Source organism: Schistocerca piceifrons, chromosome 5 (assembly GCF_021461385.2).
Source record: "Schistocerca piceifrons isolate TAMUIC-IGC-003096 chromosome 5, iqSchPice1.1, whole genome shotgun sequence".
Taxonomy (NCBI): domain Eukaryota; kingdom Metazoa; phylum Arthropoda; class Insecta; order Orthoptera; family Acrididae; genus Schistocerca; species Schistocerca piceifrons.
The window spans coordinates 232290636-232311617 of NC_060142.1; the positions used below are offsets into that span (position 1 = coordinate 232290636).

The window sequence follows — 20982 nt, forward strand, 5'->3', positions numbered from 1 at the left end:
CAAATAATGTAATTCTCTGGACTCTTACACTAACCATTAATCAACTGTAGGGGAGTGCTTGTGTTTTCTCATCTTGTTAGTTGTTTCTGTCTTAGAACTTCCATTGTCCTACTATCTTCATTATAGATGTATGTCTTATGGTGTACGATGCATTACTTTTTGTTTGGGAAGATGTTTTGATTGGCTTGGATGCAGCGGTGTAAGTTAACAGTAATACTCAAAACTGATACTCACCTTGACTAGTTTCCATAATCCCACTTGAGTGTTGCTACTAAAGTCAATACAGATAGTTTCTGTCTTTCTGGGTAGTATCACATTTTTAGAATGAATTAAGTGATGAGATGGAGTTTGATTTTCTATTGCTCAGTTTTTAAGTCTTATCTGCTACTGTAATTATGATTGTACTATCAATATTTTCTCTGATGGTAAGGATTATAAGAAAATATATTTAAAGGTTTTTTTTCTTTCCATAGGCTAAATAGTGGGGTGCAAGTAACTCCCTACCACATACAGCTGGACAGTCAGAATGCTCTGGAAATAGTAAAAAAGTATGATATAGTTGTGGATGCCACAGATAATGTTGCTACACGATATCTTCTTAATGATGCATGTGTCAAAGCAGGAAGACCACTTGTGTCAGGCAGTGCTTTACAGTTTGAAGGGCAGCTTACTGTTTATAACTATGAAGATGGGCCTTGTTATCGCTGCTTATTTCCTGTGCCACCACCACCAGAAACTGTTACAAATTGTGGAGACGGTGGAGTCTTAGGAGCAGGTTGTATGCATATAATCTACATTTGATTGAAGATTTGTATCCAAAGACCTGTCAGATAAAGTAACATACTATGTTAAGCAGCTAAATGATCAAAAATTGTGCCTTTTCTGCATTTCAATGTGTTATGGACTAATTTATGCCCATAATTTAGGGCACAAAAAATTTTTGGTAATTATAGTACATATGGGTAATCACAAAGTTTTAATTATCATGTAAAATAGTTATTAATTATTTTTTGTTTCCTTTCATGTACAAGTCTGCAGTCCTGACACACATCAAAATCCCAATACCATACTACCGTACCATGCTGCTAGTGGAGACAAACAAAAATGGTACAGCACTGTGATAAAGTGGAGTACTTTGCAACCCGTAGAAGTGTACAGTGACAGTGCACCATCATATGTCAAAGTGGAGATAGGTGACATGCAAGCATCCAGTCTGATCAAACAAGTATGAACAATGTTGAACTAAATGGAAGACGATCTCTCTTTGAAGAAACAGGAATTGCAAGATAAGCAGGGGCTCAGCACACCAGAATTGATAAGATAGTGAAAAAAGTGAGAAAGGTGTCAACAACTTGCCAGCCACTTTAAATGAAGGGTTCCATGACTGCTTACACCCACTAAAAATGCCCAACAAACCAAGGCAGCAGCAGAATTATTGCAGCTGTGTCAGGCCGGTCCAGGTGGCTTCTTTAGCCACCTAATCACCATGGACAGGTGTTGGGTGTGTCACTATGAGCCTCACAACAAAGGAGTGGAAACATGTGGATTCACCTGTGCCAAAAAAGGCAAAGACCCAATCATTATCACGAAAGCTGATACTGAGCAATCTTTTCGAATTATCATGGTGTAATGTTAATGGATTATGCTTGCAGGAGACATACCATCACAGGAGCATATTACTGAAATCTCCTGACAAGGTTATGGAAAACTGACAGGGCAAAGTGTCATGGGAAGCTGCCTTAGAGGGTGTTTTTTGTTCTATGGCAATGTTCCACCTCATTCTACACCAGACCCAGTACATCCCACACCTATCCCTTGTATTCTCTAGATTTCTTCCTCCTCCCTCATGTGAAAAGACCATTGCATAGCAGACATTTTCAGAACAACAGTTAGGCAACTTTTGACAAGATGGATTGTTTTCTGAACAGTGAAAATGCAGATTGCTACAACAGAAATATCCACCAAGTAATCCACAGTTAGGAAAAACGTGTTGAAGTGTGACTATATGTAGGAGTAACATTATCACTGTGTCAGGGTCACACATTGATTTTTTTGTTGTGGTAATTAAAACTTTGTGATTACAGCACATACCATTGCAACATGTGTAACAAACCACAAATTTTATGGTAGCCATTAGTCCCGTATATCTCAAGTAATGCTAACCCTATTGTTTTAAAGCCTGAGATGTTCTACCAAAATTTTGTTGACTTCCAGCCATACTTAAATCATGTTTTTCTGTGTTTAGATTCTGAAGTGTACATTAAAAAACATAAAGAAGACTTCTGTTTAGTGATTAAAAATTCCTATTTAAAGTTCACCAGCTGCACAAATAATGGCCATTATGGACAAAGTGCTGGAAGACTTGCATGTGGAAGTCACATCACAAGCCCATTAAAATGCCTGAAAAGTTTTAAAAATTAATTTTGTTGCTATGGAAGCTTCATATACTTGAAAGATAGATGGAGATGTAGACATTAATATCTGTATGAAATAGTGCTGAGGAAAATGTTCCATGCTTAATGAATGCTACAAATTTCAGTTCTAATCAGACTAGTAGATTGGACTTGGGGAATGTTTTCTGAAAAAAACAGAGATTTCAGCCAGGAAAACAATATTTGCTGATCTTTGAGATTGTACCAGAAAGAATGCAAACAGGAACAGGACACATTATAAAACCTTTATAAGCCATTTGAACACAGAACAGTTCTTAAACTGTTCTATATGTTGTGTGAGGAGGAGATATTTCACCAGGACAATGTTTCAGTCAAACTGCAGTGGCCAAATGCCATGCCTGCAGTAAAAATCATTGCTTCATGTAACTTGTCCTCCCTATCTGCTCAGTCAAGGATTACTTTTCCTACTCCCTCATGAGTAGAACAGATTCATTGGACAAATTGAATACCAATTCTTCTGAAACTGGTACTGTGTAGGCTTTAGTGGTGGTAAATGGACAACTGTGCAAACTGCCACAAAACTGTCAAAAACTGCACTCAGAGGAATGTCAACATTGTACATTTGGGAAGTGATGCTGCTGGAAGACGAGCTGAGAAGTAATGCTATTGGATGAAGAGCAGTGTATCCTGAAACTGATGCCCTGTGAAGTTACAGAGAAAGATACAGCCATAACCTCTATAAACATTGTGGTGTGCTAGTGAGAAAAATCAAGCAAATCATCGAAAACCGCTGAGTCTTCTGCTTGTTCAATAAAATGTGGACATTTCTGGGGTGTGTCAAAGGTGACCTCAGCTTACAAAAGTTCACATGCCAATGTGACGAGACATATTGGACAAACAATGTGCGCCATCAAAGCTCAATGCATAGAACACCAGCAGCACACTAGGTTGATGTATCCTAACAAATCAGGAGTCACAGGAAACATCTTATCCCAGACACATGTGATGGAATATTAACACATAAGGATGTTACTACAAACATGAAAATATTGTGTTGGAATCCTTAGAGAAGCTATCAAAATATGTTCCAGGCAAAATCTTATCAACTGGAACTGCAGCTATTGTCTCAACAGGGTTTGGAACCAGGGCAGCCAGGGTGCCTACGTTCACACTGCTGCATCCGGGGCACCCTACTGGATGTCATCAGCCATAGTCACCTCTTTGGGTACCAGTGCATGTTCTCAGGCTAGGACTGCATGCAAAGCTGTCCGCGGGCAAGGGGATGTAAGTTGACCTTGTGCCGCCAGGTGGTCAGTTCTGTAGTCCACATGACACCAACAATATGTATGACTGCTGAAGTATTGTGTCCACTAGACACTATATGTTGGCACTTCATCTGTACACTGTTTCAATTTTTGGGAAGTAATTACAGAATGCATAGAGTTATGGTGTAAACAGTGCTGTACTACAGCTTGAACAAAGCCAAGCCATGAATATTAAAGAAAATGCATTTAATGCTTTCCATAAAACCATAAGAAGCCTTGGTAATAAAAAGGATTAACTTCTCATAGTTTTACAGGAAAATTAATTGGACACATTGGAATGTCAGCAATGAGTTGTGTGTATCAGAATATCAAATGAAAATCACTGAAATTGGAGAGTTAATATTACTACTCTAAAACCAAGAAGAAGAAATGGTGAAGGAGAGGCTGTATATGCAAAAAAAAAGATTCGTTAGTGCTTTACCCTAATACGTTAGATGGCTCTTTGAATACTGCACTGAAATTGGTGATCAGGACACACAAGCGTATAGAACTGTCTATTTTTGGCTTCATATAGCATCAGTGACATTTTCTATAAGGATACGTGAACTAACCTGGAGCATCATCATTTGCCGGTATTTTAATATTGATTTTCTATCATACAGTACCAATAAAGGACACACACAGTTTTTGATTCCAGCTTTTAACCATTTGCAACAGTAAAATTTCCTATGAGAATTGAAGGACATAGTGCAACAGCTATTGACAGAATGTTTTTAGACCCAGTAATCTTCTTTGATGTAGATGTAAACCAGTACTTATTGATTTATCTGCCCATGACAGTTAAATGTTAACAATAAAAATATCCTAATCAGTTAGCTACAGATAATAGAAGAAAATTTGTGTGTCATAGGATCATAAGCAATGCTTCAATCGCATTGATTAGGTATAAACTACAGGAAGAACATCAGGGATCCATACCAGATAGGGTTGATAGAAGGGATAGAGAAGATCCAACGGAGGGCAGCACGTTTCATTACAGGATCATTTAGTAATCACAAAAGTGTTATGGGGATGATAGATAAACTCCAGTGGAAGACTCTGCAACAGAGACGCTCAGTTGCTCGGTACGGGCTTTTGTTGAAGTTTCGAGAACATACCTTCACCTAGAAGTCAAGCAGTATATTGCTCCCTCCTACGTATATCTCGCGAAGAGACCATGAGGATAAAATCAGAGAGATTAGAGCCCATACAGAGGCATACTGACAATCTTTCTTTCCACAAACAATACGAGACTGGAATAGAAGGCAGAACCAATATAGGTACTCAAAGTACCCTCCGCCACACACCGTCAGGTGGCTTGCGGAATATGGACGTAGATGTACATGTATAAAGGAGAAAGCTAGATGGAAAACTCAACTCTTTTATAAACATATTCCTATTTCACCGTGTCTTGTTTCTTCCTAAAACAAACAAAATTAACCACAGTTACAAAGATTGGATAATTTCTGGTGTTTAAGTATTGTGTGCTAGGATGGAAAAGTTAATTATGTTGTACATAGAACATATTAACAATAAATGTTATGATGTGGAATATGTCAGCTGAACATAAGCAGGAATACGTATTTGAGATGATGAAAAAATATTTATTTAGCTACATGCTGAACATTTACAGTTTTTTCTATATCAGTGGCTAAATATTTCTGTTCAAGAATTCCTCTATGATGTTTAAAGAGTTGTTAAAGAGAAACGTCTTTAGTCTACATTTGAAAACACTTCTGATATCTGCTTACCTAATTCAGAGGACAAATGGTTGTTAAGTGCTGAAACTCCATTACCACCAGTATTGTAAAATACTACTGTCAAAAAAATTGGAGCATATTATATGTTAAAAAATAAAACATTCAAGAAATAAGTCTAAAACATTTTGGACATCATTAAGCTAGAAATAAACAAAAATATTGATCCAAATTAAATTGAGCACCAGAAAAAACTGTGGTATAAACGGTGTCACATTCAAATCACTGGGCAGAAAATCCAGTTATTCCTTCCACATAGTGGCAGTAAACATTGCACCAACTTACAGCTAACCACAGAAAGATGTAAAATAATCCAACATTCTTGTTTTAGATCAGCATAGTGAGAGACACTTCTATGACAAAACATGCCAAACTGAGCTCTGTGATTATGTGATGACTCCATTTTAACATGTAATACAGCTGGACACAAGGAACCTTACACATATTATTTGATGTAGTGTAAGTCATTTCAGCTCATGTGCATTCCTGGAGCAGCTAAGTAGACACAGACACAGGTTGGAAAGTGGCTGAAATGCAGGCAGTCTTGTATCCAGGTCATAGCATACTCCTCAGTCAGATGGATGCAGGTAGGGGTGTTTAAGTAGCTTGCCTTTGTGTAGAATGTATGCAATAGAACCATCTAATGAGTAGCCGTCACTACTTGCACATGAGTGTGAAGAGGAGCACCCTCACTCCTGGGCCAGCATGATTCAATGTATGACCATAATGTCAGCTTCTGGTGTTAGCAGGTCATTTTTGCTTGAATGAAATCACATAATACCGGGTGGTGCAAATAAAAGTAGCCCATGAAAGTAAAAAGGGAATGCAGTGAAATTACAGACAGAAAGAGCTGAAATGGACTTACCATTTATTTACAATGAAAAATACATTTGTCAGCAACTTCACAGATGATGTCTTGTAATACCTGTATTGCGTATGGATTTATTTAATATACCTCTTCAAGTGCCCCCATAGGAAAAAATCAAATGTCATTAGATCCACCAAACATGGTGACCATTAATGTTTGCTGACAGTTCGTTCCTCAATGAAGACATCATTGGGCTCATTCCAGAGGTACCTTAGATGTGTGGCATTTTGCCCAGCTTGCTGGAAGAATCAGTTTTCTCTTTCATATTCAGTGAGTTGTGTACAAAATTTATCTAAAATTTCCATATATGCAACCATGTTGAGAGTATTATCAAAAAATATCAGTCTGACCCAAATGTTTCTGGCACACCACACTAAACGCTGTTTGTTTCATCGTGAAGTGGTTGCTGAGTCACAGTATTAGACCTCTCCATTGCCCAGTAGCTTGTGTTCTGTGAATTCACATGACCAGAAAGATAAAACCATGCTTTGTCACCCATGCTGTAACAAAAAGGGTTTAACAAACCATCGTTGAAGATATTCAAAAGCCACATGCCATAATCTATACATTTCTCACTGTCAACCTTCCATAATTTCTGCGCTTCCATCACATGGTATGGCTTCAAATTAAGGATTTTCAATATCTGCTGGTAACTGCTACTTACATACATCTGTTGGGCCAATATATATGTAACTTCTTTGAGCTCTGAATAATTTTTCAGCAAATGTCTGCAATTACTTCTGGTATGCAAACTGAAGGAATTCTGTGTCGTTTTACAGTTTGCACAGATTCATAAGTGCACCAACTTTTATACAGACTCTGTATTACCGTCTTTGCTGGTAGTCCTCTATGCAGATACTTGACCCCAAAAATTTTGCAAGTTTTCTTAACTGAATCTGTTTTCCCATATCCTTCCACAATTTCAAGTCTTTCTTCTATCGAGTAAGTCATTTTGCGGACCACAAAGAGAAATTCTAACTTCACACATGAAATAAACTGAAATGCTGAAAGAAGAATGCTAACAATCGATTGTCACGTAAAACTGTCCACTGTTGTAACTATTTATTCTATTTCAGAAATCGAAATATTGCATTGTCATTCAAGGGGGAGGCAGGCTACTTGTAATTGCATCACCCAGTATTAGTCTTTGGGAGAGTAACACTAAATGTTAGCCATGAACCAGATGTAAGCTTGTTCAGCTATCACCTGAGCTAAGTTTGAGTTTGTTGATGACTCAGTCATGGTCTATAGAGAAAGTTGCAGAAGAGTCAAAACAGTTCCAAAATCACTTTGTTTTTCTGTGCAGTGTGTATGATTTTTCTCATGTTGATCATAAAATAGTCATACAAGTCCTTGATTATGATGACTTAGTTTTCTTCACATGACATTCTTAAATAACTGCTTCACAGATTTGTTGCTGCATTAGATTTGTCAATCTTGAGTTTTTGTGTGTGCTGCATCCTTCGTACAACTAAAACACGCTTTTTTTTTTTTACTCCGAACATGTTCTTGAAAAGGCATTTTTTAAATTGTTTGTATATACCTGTAGAACTCCTTATATGTCTCAACCTTGTTTAAATTTCAGAAATTGTCACATGTTCATACCAGTATTGGCAACTGAATTAAGTATGTCAATCGTCTTTTGTGTTCATTGTATTATGCTTGTGTGGTGTCTAACAACTTAAAGAGCATGCTCTTACCTGTATTTCACATGTCTTCAGATTAGTGATCTTTCTATCTTTTGGCAGATTTTATATTACACAGTCTTTTTTTTTTTTTTTGCATTACTCAGAACTTTTGTTTTCCATTTAATTGACCACACCTTTGAATCCATTAAGTTTACATTAAAATGCATTTTGGAGCTCTACGTGCTGTCATTTGAATAGCACAGGGAGTTCCGTTTCCAGATCATCGAAAGCTTCCCTCAACTTTTTGGTATTTTCCTTAATATCCTCAACTCCCATTAGTTGTTTCCTCTATATTTTTATTTCTTTAGGCCTCTTCTTGCCCTTAATAATTTATAAAATTTTTGCTAACACGACATTGTTCACTTACCATTGACGATTAGAGACTGGAGTGCAAATCTGCATTTGAATTGAACAGTGATTGAAAAATTGACTTCACAAAATATAATTGTTATAGCAGACCAAGTAACTTTTGTTGAATGGTGTACTACAAAGTGACCCAGATACAAGACACTAATTTTCAACATAATCACCAACTGTCTTTAAACAATGGTCAGAACATTCTAGCAATTATTCAATTCCTCGATGATAGAAATCTGCTCCTTGGTCATGGAGCCATCTGAGATCTACTGTGTGGATGTCTTCATTGTCAGAAAATCTCTTTTTCCCAGATGTTTTTCCTTGGTTGCATGGACATTGTCTTCTGTGATTGCTGTTATTGGTTGTCTTTCCCAATCAGCTTCACCCATGTCTGCATGGCCCAGGTGAAATTGTTGGCATCATTTCACTGTGGCAGGATATGACATTGCATTTGCTCCTTATACTGCCAAAATTTCGCAGTGCAATTTAGATGTTTTGCTCACAAGAATCTTACTGGCCCATTTACTTCAGTTTTGGAGTATGTTTCCAGTTGCTGTGCTGTTTCACTTGGACACTGTAATGCACCTGTTACTCGTTTCACAGCAGAACTTTATTTGCAGGAAACTCACAACATGTATCCTATCTGACAAGGTGCCACTCATCTTACATGGTGGTCTTAGTGTGGTATGATGTGTAACTCATTTTCTGATGTTGCTATAATCATTAATAAAATTACTTAAAGATGATTCTGCTTGAGCCAAAATGCTTTTATTTTCCTCAGTACTAGCCATTTTAGGTGACGTCTACCATTACATAGATTTTATGCTTTGTGTCCGCACAGTTAGAAATTTAATTTCCTACTACACAAAAGTGTAAGAATATCATCACTCAAAATTTTATGACAGTGTCTTAAGCTATTATGGCAGTTGCACTAATCAAGTTTCTTTTTTATGATGGGAAGATAGCTTATGTGTAGCTGAAACTAGTAATTACAATAAAATTTGTTTGTGATCTGGACTTCAAGGTTTTATAATCCAAATATATTTAAAAATAGTTTCCTTAACATCAGTGAGTTCAGATTTACTCATTGAAGTGTGATGCAAGCTTCAGTTACTCGTACACTTACCATAGTCAGTTTGTTGGTTATTGACCTTTTCTGATGGCTTTGCTAATCTCATTGTATTGTAATGATCATCAAAGTGTAACACATATGTCATATTCCCAGTGATCCACCTCATCACCTTCTTTAATTTTGCTGATGACTTAAGTTGGGAATGAATTTTGGGCTAGTATATCTCCTTCATATAAACATCTTACAAACATTTTAGGTAAATATTATGAGTACACTTATCAAAAGCTTGATTTCATAATATTAATTGAAAGTGTTCATCAGTTCTGTGAAACAGCTTATAGCAGAAATAAAGACAGACCATTGCAGAGGACTCTTCTCAACCATGCTTCTGTGACCAACCCAAGAGGAAGTCATGTGCTCGACAACTGTCCTAACAGATACTCCTTAGCTGACATTTTTTCCAAATACATTCTTTGTATTATTCTACCATTTTGCCTACAATGCATTAACATACTTCACAAAAATGTGAACATACTCTCAAAACACACACACACACACACACACACACAGAGAGAGAGAGAGAGAGAGAGAGAGAGAGAGAGAGAGTGTGCAGGGGCTACTCACAAAGAATCACATGGCATGACAGGTCAAAAGAATCGAAATCCTTCTAACAGTCATGTTTTATTTATGTATTTAATAGTATGTAACACTGATACATAAAATTTATGTGAATCAATTTATGGTTCTTCTTATGTTTGCATAGGTTTCTTATGGTGCACATATGATTCAGAAACATTCGCTGGTTGATCCATTCAGGCACCTAACATAAGTTTTCTGTACTGTGAATTTGGACTGATATTTTGCAACTTTTAATCTTAATTCATTATAATAAAAGTGTGTGTTTTGTGATTACTAAGTTATAAATAACCTTCAGAAACAATTGCTTTGATAACAAGTAAATATTCGCAAGTTACATATATGCATTTGTTGAAATGGTAGTTGGAATTGTACTGTCTCAGTTATGTGAATATACTTAAATAACACTTCTAACAGTAACAACTGTGCTCCCATTTAGCAGTTAAAGCAATTATATATGTACTAATATAAACTTCTTGTGCCTTTCCAGTTCCTGGGGCTATTGGTGTGTTACAGGCACTAGAAGCAATTAAGATAATACTGAAGATACCAGGTGTTCTCTCACAAAGATTGTTATTGTTTGATGGATCATCTGGAATATTCAGAAATGTTCGCTTAAGGAAAAAGAATCCAGATTGTGATGTTTGTGGAGAAAATCCAAAAATTACAACTCTTATTGATTATGAACAATTTTGTGGATCAAGAGCCAATGACAAGGTGAGCAGATTTCATTCCATTTGAAGACGTAGTACAGAAGCTGCTTGTTGGATAGCTGAACTTTAATTCAAGGTCAGTGTAGGAGTTGGTAAACAGTAGCCCAAGTAAAGCAGAAGTAGGTAGGAAATATCTTGCCGATTTTCATGTATTGCTACTCAAGTAGTATTATTAGGTATTCAGCCTTTGGTTTGTGATGTTCTAAAGTAATAGAGCTGTTTTTCCCCTGTTTACAAAACAGATCGTTCTTCATTTATTTGCGCAAATGTGTTTCAGTACATCTGTTCCCTCATCATTGAGTTATTATTTTTGTTATGTAGCCTGTGTTGACCAAAAATTTTTTTGTTTCCTAGAACAGTGTATGTGGTTAATAACAATGAAGGGAAGAAAAAGATTGGCTACCCATCCAAGACAAATGAATGATTTATGGGCAAAGAAACAATGAATTAAGATATACAATAAGAAAACGCTGATCCTCTGATGAAGGACAGATATTTTAAAACATATTTGGATAAGAAATAAAGAAAAATGGATATTTTGCAAAAGCTGGCAGACTTAGTTGTATAATAAAAAAAAAGTGAGATGAGCTCTTTGATATAGATGGCATGTAATAGTTGCCAGTCCCACTTATAGAAAGCTGTAAATTCAATCTTAAGAACCTGCATGATCCTTTGATAAAAATAAATTAAATTCTTGGAATAAACAGGATGTGTATTCCATAAAATTTACTTGTACTCATAACATCATTGGCACAGGAGAGACATGAGAGAGTTTTTGGCAGTAATGTTGAAGTCAGGAGCTAAACAAATTCTTCAAAATAATTATTAATTTAGCATCAGACATTTCAGAGGCAAAAGTGAGATGGTAAGAGGGGCAGATATTTAAGTGTGATGGCTGGTGATGGGTCCTAGCCATGTCAGGGATTGCAACAATGAGGTTAGGATGACGCAAATCTTGAAGATGGGTTGTGGATGAAAACAAATTGTGAAATATAATAACATTTAATAGGTGGTGAGCTATGAATACGTTAGTCATTCCCCCAATTTACAGTCATAGGATATATTGTACACTGGCCCTAAAAGCATGGGGGACATATTTTAAGGTAGCAGGCTATACAGGGTGTCCAAAAAGAAAGTTTATATTTGAAGAGCTCTCTATGCATGTGCAAAAAATCAGAGGAGAGTGTGGGGTACATTCGTCGCTTGTTTGGCCTTTAGGTATTCCGTTGACATGGAGTGCATCTCGGGAGCTGACCATGCGTTATGTGTGCAAGAATTTTACAAAAATGGTGATTCAGTGACTATAACACAGAGGCAATTTTTCAGTGATTGTGGATTGCATAATGTAAGTGATGCTCCAAGTGTTCCCCTTACTCAGGATTGGATCAAAACATTTGAGCAGACCAGTTCAACACTGGCTAAACTAGAATCCAGGTGACCAAGGTCATCAGGAATGAGCAAATCCATGGAGAGTGTAAATCGGGCTGTTCATGACGATCCTAACCTCTCCTTTCTTAAGCATGCAAGGTCTTTAAATGTGGATACATCATCATTGCACCAAATTCTGCAAAAAGATCTTAAAGTTAACCCTTATAAAATTCAATTGATGCAAGAATTAAAACCTCAGGATACCAGACATAGACTGCAGTTCATTAATGATGTGACTGAGTGTCCTTCATTTAACATCATCTTGTTTTTTGATGAGGCTACTTTTCACCCAGACAGTCACATCAATAAGCAAAATTGCTGCTACTGGAGGGCAATGAATCCTAAACAGAAGCATGAGAAACCTCTTCATTCACCAAAAGTTCCTGTATGGGCTGCATTGTCAGATCAAGAAATAATTGACCCGTACTTTTTTGAGTACAGGAACAGTCGTGGAGTTACAGTGAATTTGGAACATTTTGCGTCAGTGTTAAATGACTTTATGGTGCCTGAATTGCAAACCTTTCAAGGTTATAGCCAAAGAACATGATTTCAGCAAAATGGATAATGATGTGTTTGGTTTGTGGGGCACTCAACTGCTCAGTGATCGGCACCTGTACAAAGTCCCAATTTTTACATAGTCCAATTTGTTTTTTACACAATCCAATCTAGCCACGATCACAAATGGTGGTGGTGATGATGACAAAATGATGAGGACAACACAAGCACCCAGCCCCCAGGCAGATGCCACAGCAAGATGGAGCCACAGGACACACATTCAATGTGACTATACTGCGAGTTCGTGAAACTTTCCCTGCCAAATTGATCTCCAGAAGGAATGACTTAAATTGGCCACCTTGTAGTCCAGATTTGAGCCCCATGGATTTTTTCTTATGGGGTATGTCAAATCTAAAGTGTATGTCAATAGTCTGATTTCTCTGGAGCAATTGAAATGAGATATCCATGGTGAAGTGTCTGCCATCTCAGTGCCTACATGCTGAGCCGTCATGCAAAATTTTGTTCATCATTTAAATGAGTGCCTTTGCCATTTGGATTGTGTTAAATGACATTATTTTTAAGAGGTAAACTCCTAAGCTGTATATTCCAATAATAAATAAAGATTTTGTCAAAAGACTTCAACCTCTATTTTATTTTGACACTTCAGATGTAAAGTTTCTTTTGAGACACCCTGTATGTCTTGAGCATGCGACTCTGTCCGTGCACACTCTACAAGTCCAACTGGAAGCTTGTATTAGTAGCCATATGTAAGTGTTGAGTCTTACAGAAGCTAAATTCCAAATTAAAGGCAAATATAAAAAAAGTAATTGAATTGTGTGCCCCATGGGATGTTAGTGTAGGAAGACAGGTTGCCAGGAATAGCGGAGCATTGAACTGTTGCTGGCAGAGATCTGGCCAAAGGCAAATAATTACTTTGCACAAATAATCTGTAAACATATCTTTATTCAACTTTGATCAGTCCTGAAGTACCATCCAATATAATAATCCGATGTTCACAACAACATACAAGAACATTAAACACACCGTGAGAATGGCAGGACATGGCGTAATCTGGTCTTCAGCCCATGACCAAGTGAACTGAATCTGCTTGGCTGCTGTGGGACAGTCCTATGTCCCATCTGCAGAGGTCATCTGTTTCAGCAGCTGGGGGAGACCTATCCCTGGTGCAGATCATTGGCTGTGGCACTGTCCTGTGCAACTGCTATCGGCATTCTCCAAAATTGTGCAGTGTTTTACCAACTATCGCCAGGCTCCATCTTATGTGGTATTGATACACATGAATAACACCAGAAATTCCATGGGGCTGTTGAAGGATGATACTTTTGTATTTGCTGACATCACAACATTACAAAATTGCAGCAAAATGGAGGCAGAAGTGCAGAGGAATCAATGCTTGGTGCGCAGATTGGTAGTTGACACTCAATTGTAACATATTGCATGTAGATAAAAGTAAACCATTTTTTCTATAATTGCATGATTTCTGAACAATCACCAGAAGTAATCACAACCATTAACTCTTTAAGACTGGTATTAGCTGTACAGTGTGGCCTCACATGATGAAGCACTGCTGTGTGCAGAAACAATGTTTCAGTGGATGGATGCATGATAAGAGACTAGGTGTGATGAAACAAAGGTCATGTTTCCCGTCCTTCTTTTGACTCTGGGCTTTGAAGCAAACAGGCTAAGTCAGAAGTATGTATTTCCATTGGTTGTGAAGTTCTAACCTACAAATTATTGGTGCACATTATTTTTGACACATGAATTACTTTTATATAACAGTGATGAGAATGTGCTACCACATCTCCATTCTGAATAGGAACATCCAGCTTCACTCAATAATAAAAAATGTTATTTTATATTAAGTGATCGATGGTTTAGTCAATGTTTTTTCTGACGTATTATTGGTAATCAGTCTTATTATATACAGGGTGATTCAAAAAAACTTCTTTTACAACTTTGGGGGCTGTTTCCTTGCACCCAAACAAAGAAAAAAATTCAAATAAACATATGTGAAAAAATCTTTCATTTTTTAGTTGTTATAAAAGTTTACAATCAGCAGCTTTCCAGATCAACCCAAAAGGGTCAGTTTAGTCTTTCAAAGAATGCTTTGACTCTTTGTATGCATTGTGTCCTAGGCAGTAGTGTCTTGTACTCATTCAAAGAATGCGTTGATGGTTTGTGTCATAGATGGTGATGTGGTGTCGTTGAGAGTTGTTTACATTTGTCATTAGTCTGCCTTCAAAATTACAGTTATTTCCCATATAGTGAGGTAATTAAAATGTTTTGTTTAACCATGGTGAGATATTCATTTTGTGAGCAGGTTGACATGATTTTTATGTACATCTGTGCAAGTGGGAACGCCATTGAGGCTGTATAGCTGTACCAGATGGAATTTACAGCCCGAAGAGCTATCCAAATTTTCCTACTAATTGAATGGAACGCTTTGTTACCTTAACCCAGATAGTCCTGAATTATTTGTTTTTCAAAAATGATTTATATCTTATCTACATTCATTCACAAGGTTGTAAGGAAGAAAGTAAAAACAATTTTGAGTATTTATTTTTATTTGGTATTTTCAAAAATGGGCATACTTCCAGAAGGACGTCAAGACAATAAGGGAACATGTTTTTAAAGTATATGACATTGCACAATTAACTTGTTTTGGTTTTTATACTTTCAAATAAACATAAATAAATTTGAAATATGAGCTAAAACAGCTAATAAATACAAAAAACAAAGAAAATAACCTATACAAATATTTTATGTACTAGTATGATAAGACAAAAAGCAACAAACATGAAGTGGTTCGTCACATTTTATGCACATAGTAGTAGTTTTTTTGTGGCAACTTCGACATTTCAGCTGCTGCTTCTTTTTTGTTATCTCATTTGTTGGTAATTCAGCAACATAAAGTTCTCTTCCATCAAATCTAGAATCTAATTTTGCCCTCTTACTAGGATGTCCTCTTCTGGTAGTGACTCTTCTGTTACTTTCAAGAATTGCAGTTGCAATTCGACAACGAAATGTCAGATGATCTATGGGTTCTTCGTTGTGCTTGTAAAGATCCCAGACATTTTGCTCTGCAATGTCTATAAAATGTGCAGTGATCGGGAAATACCACTTTTTCCCTCTTATAGAGCATGTATATAGGGATACATTTTGGTCAGCTCGATCTGTGCCTCCCATATGAGTATTGTAGGAGTGTAATAAGTTAGGTTGAGGCACACTAACCCTTTTCTTTTGTTCCCTGGAAAATCTTGCAGCAGAGCATAGTGGCTAAAGTAACAACATTGTTGTCATTCCAACGTACAATGGAAATCCCGGATGCTGAGTCAGAACAAACTTCATATGATCCTCTATTTTCTTTTATCATTTTATCTACAGATGATAGAGTACAATTCTTAACTCTGTTTCCTCTTATTGTTCCTGTTGCTTCCACACCCCTCTCTTTTAGTTCATGTAGTAGTTCAATGCTGGTAAAGAGGTTATCAAAGTATATCCGATATGGAACATGTGCAAGTAACTGGTCAACATAAGTCATTACCACACCATCCCCCATACCTTTCGTTTCATAATCCTTACTACATGTGTCAGCTCCTTGGTAGAGTTCGAGCCAAATAATATAGCCACCACTTGTGCCTCCACACCAAAATTTGAATCCGCATCAGATTGGTTTCCCTTTTATGAATTGTTTGCACCTGTGACTTCTGAAGTATGGGACCATCAATTCATCGATGGAATGATGCCGCACGTGAGGCACAAATTGTTTGAATCTATCATTCAGCATACATAGTAAACGGTCTGATTTATCTAAATTGTCATTGTTGCATACAGGCAAATTGGAAAAGACAAAGTCGAATCGATCTCTGGGCATGGCATTTGTTACGAGGTCGTTGTGACTGTCCTTATATGATTGCCAGTACACCTTTCTGCATGACACTGTGACATATCCACTTAGCAGAAGTACTGCAATAAACACCAACATCTCATCTTCTGAACAATCACCTAGTCTATTTCTCTTGCCTGCATACTGATTTGTGTGAGTGACCATCATTTGAAGCACTTTGTTATCAAAAAACTGTTGGGAATATTCAAGCAGCTTTCGCCCTTTCTTCATTGCAACTGTGAACATTAGAGGCCATACAGATGTTGGGTTAACTATTTCACCACTTTTCCAGTTATATTTCTTGAGGTTTAGAACTTTATTCTTCAATAGTCTTGCTAGTTTGTTTGTGGTTGTTGTTGTTATTGTTGCTGTTTTTGTACTGCTGGAGAGTTGTGGAAGAACATCAGATGTAAAGGATTGTTTCCTTGTTGCATTCACAGCATTACCATTGGTAGAAATGGCTAAATCACAAAGCGCAGTAGCATTGAGTTGACTTGCTGGTAATTTATCTACACTTGGATTTTCTTCAGCACCCGAATCTTCATCTGTTATGTCGTCAGTTGAATTTAGAGGAGGGTGTAATGTTACATTCACACCAGTATTAGGTATTTCCTCATCTTTTGATTCTAACATGTCCAAAAGTTCCATCAGTGTACATCAATTTCTGTGAATACAAAATGACAAAACGTTACCCTGACGTCCGTCTGGAAGGGCGGTTGAAAACATTATTGAATTACAACTGACGAAAACTTTCAATCGTAATATGAACCCTTAAATAATATAGGTTAATTCTTTAAGATATTATATGACACGTTTCAGAATTATTGACGCACTATGAAAGAAAATTTACATACCCATCGATGACAAGGTCAGTTAGTTCGTCCATGGTAAAATCGGCCCTATTTTCAAGACACAGTTTCTCACTCACTATGAACGACAGTGTCAAACTGACTGTCACAGTGCGCAACTGACTATACCTACTTCATATAACAATGTGTCACAGTCCGTTGCAACAATGTGTTATTCGCAAAAATAAATAATTTCAACAGTGAGTGACGTCGTCCTTCCAGAAGGACGTCAGGGTTATCTGAGTTAATATGTGTACACAACTGAAATGTTGAAGACAAACTTATGATGAATAACAAAATGTAAACAACTCTCCATCACACCATATTTCTATCTGGGATACACTGAATACACTGCATCATAGCCTTCTATGAATGAATGCAGCGCACAACTATCTAGAACACAATAGATACAGTGACAAAGCCTTCTTTGAGGGAGTACATTGAACATATTAGGTAGTACCTGGTGAGATTTTGAATTTAAATTTTCATTAATAATACAAAAAATTCTTTAGTGTAAGGAACCTGTTCCTGAAGTATGTAAAAGTATTTTTGGATCACTCTATATATGTCATTACATTATTGTACAATGTACTGTAGTATAGAAAGAGAAATGTGACTCTTAATTTATCATTTCAGTGAATATGTACTTCTCAAAATAAATCATCTGCAAATTAAGGAACAAAGAAAGGAAAGAACTGAAACTTTGATTTACTGAGTTACATTTTATAGCTCTGTGGTGGTAATGATGGGTAGCTTGAAAATTTTGTTTCACTTTGTAGTGAAAGCATGCTTTTATTGGTCCATGATATGATGGTCCTGGTAATGTGGCCACACATGTATTGGTCCGCCAAATGACGAGTGTCATGCTTAAAAGCTTAAATATCTGTGAGTATGCGTGTGCAGTGATTTAAAATGGAATAACCACATAAAAGCAATCATAGGAATGCTAGATGGCAGACTGAGATTCATCTGAAGAATCATCTGGAAGTGTAGCCCAACCATGAAGAGGTAGTTTATGAAACCCTCATTTGAGCTATCGCATTGCTTATCAGTCGAAGACTTCCCCAAATAGGATTCATAGAGGAAATAAAGAGGATTCTAAGATGAGCAGCGTGTTTCATCACAGTTTCATTTAATATGGTGAAAGTGTTTCAGAGGTGCTCCTTCAGCTTCAGTATCAGAACTACAGGAGAGGCATTTTTGTCCTTATGTGTACCTCATAAAAATGCCATGAAGGTAAAACTAGAGATACTACAACTCATGTGGAGGCTTATCAGCAATCATTCTTCCTGCACACCTTTTGCAGCTGGAACAGGAAAGCAAGAAGGTGATAGTAGTATGCATAGGACCCTACCTAGCTACATACCATAAGATGTGTTGTGGAGTATGTAGATGTGAGGGTGACATTTGTGATCGGGATAAGTTGGATATCAAATTGATCATCACTCTTTGATCCAGGTGATTTTTTTATTTCAACTGTTTTAGCTTTATACTGTTTTATTGTCACCAGTTTTGTTCTCACGCTATTAACTATATTAACAGCTTAATGCTCTGTGTTGTATGAGGGTTGAATGAAAAGTAATGCCTCCACCTTCATTAATTGGGTTTGGATGGGAATGTCTTAGTAAATCAAATGGAGAAATAATCCTTAGAATGTGATCTTTAATTGCCAATATTCACTTTTCCACATAATCACCCGCCAGTTGGATACATTTCTGCCAAATATGAACGCGTTTTCTGAAGCCATCATGGAAGAAGTCGACACTCTGTTTCCACAACCACAGTCTCACAGTTCTCTCAAGTCTTCATCAGAAGCAGAATGATATCCCCGCAGATCTTCTTTCATTATCAGGAACAGATGGCAGTCAGACGGTGCTAAATCTTGATTGTATGGAGGATGTCGTATGGTGATGAGATCCTGTCTCTGGAGTTCTGTTGTGGTGGCATGTGAAGTGTGTGGTTTGGCATTGTCATGCTGCAGGAAAACATTTCCCTTTTCCTTTCGGACCCTTGTTAGCCATAATTTCAGAGTTCGCAGCGTTGTGATGTAATGCTCTGAATATATTGTTGTTCCACGATCTAGGAAATCAACGTGGATAACACTATCTTCTTCCCAGAACACTGTGGCCATGATTTTTCCAGCTGAGGGCTGCGCCTTGAGTTTCTTTTTCTGGGGTCTTGAATTTCTTTTTCTGGGGTGAGTCTTTGTGTCGATATTCCATAGACTGATGTTTCGTCTCCAGGTCGTAATGGTGTACCCACATTTCATCTCCTGTCACAATTGAATGGAGAAAGGTGTCACCTTCATTCTCATAATGCAAGAGGAGTTCCTGGCAAATTTCAAGTCAGTGTGCTTTCATTTCAGGAGTCAGCATCCAGGGTACCCATCGTGCACAGATCTTCCAATAGCCAAGCAAAGCAAGAATGCAACGCATTTGTTCCTGTGAAATGCCGATGTGCTTGCAATTTCTCTCTGAGTGATACGACGCTCGTCCTGAATCAATCTGTTAACATTTTGTTCGTGAAACACAGTGGTTGCTGTTACAGGATGTTCAACTCTTTGTGTGTCATGCAGGTCAAATGTTCCCACCTCAACATCTTTAAACTTACTCATCCAATGACGCACAGTACTGACATCAACACAATCACCATAAACTGCTCTCATTCTCTGATGAATCTCATTTGGGGTGACACCTTCTGCTGTCAAGAATTCAATGAAAACCGTTCAATGCTAAGGCTTCCCACCAACTGGAGCTGTAGAGAAGAGGCTACGGAACAATACCAATACTGCCAACTGTTGAAGAGTTATTATGTATCACTTGAACTAGAGTGTATTTAAAGACAACAGTGCCCTAGTACAGAGATTTTTCAATCCCCACAGATCATAATTGTTTTCTACTTTTGATAGCTTTCATACATTTTTTGTCACTCTGCAAAATTAAGTTTCCATTTTGCAAGAAATGTAATTGAATTACTTAAAAGAAACATATCATGGGTCCTGCACTTGAAAGTTATCTCTTTGCATACAGTATTGATCACTGAAATGGAGCTTATTGTGGACTCTGCACTTATCATTTTTCTGCTTACTGTTAGTCCAAGTTTTAAAAAAGAATAATACCTGATGTCTGTAGGGATGGCAATCAAAGCTGCTGTGCCCCTGTACATAATACTGTGTTAGATAGTCTGCTTTTTAAAAAAGAATAATAGCTGATGTACATGTAGGGATGACAATCAAAGCCGCTATAACCCTGTGTGTAATACTTGGATATACACCATAGCACAAGGCCGCCAGTGCAATACACTTTGGGGGTGGGTCACATGACTTCTGCACATGGCACAACATCTGCCGCACCATCTACCAGAGCCCTCCTCTTTATAAATACATTGCAGCAGGCTCTTACCCTCATATTGTGTTCATACTTACTGTGAGCAACTGCTTGTATCATTGCCTGGATTGTTTCTGTCTGTCAGTCTGTGTGTGTGTGTGTGTGTGTGTGTGTGTGTGTGTGTGTGTGT

The 20982-nt window shown here is 37.3% G+C and overlaps 1 protein-coding gene across 2 annotated transcripts in view; it reads left to right on the plus strand.

The window, feature by feature from the left end:
* Positions 1-20982, plus strand: part of LOC124798420 (adenylyltransferase and sulfurtransferase MOCS3) — a 200505-nt gene that overhangs the window by 151660 nt on the left and 27863 nt on the right. For both annotated transcript variants that reach the window (XM_047261821.1, XM_047261820.1), the window contains exons 6-7: positions 474-775; positions 10566-10792. In XM_047261821.1, coding sequence (XP_047117777.1) covers positions 474-775; positions 10566-10792 — 529 coding nt within the window. The remainder of the gene's footprint in view (positions 1-473; positions 776-10565; positions 10793-20982) is intronic.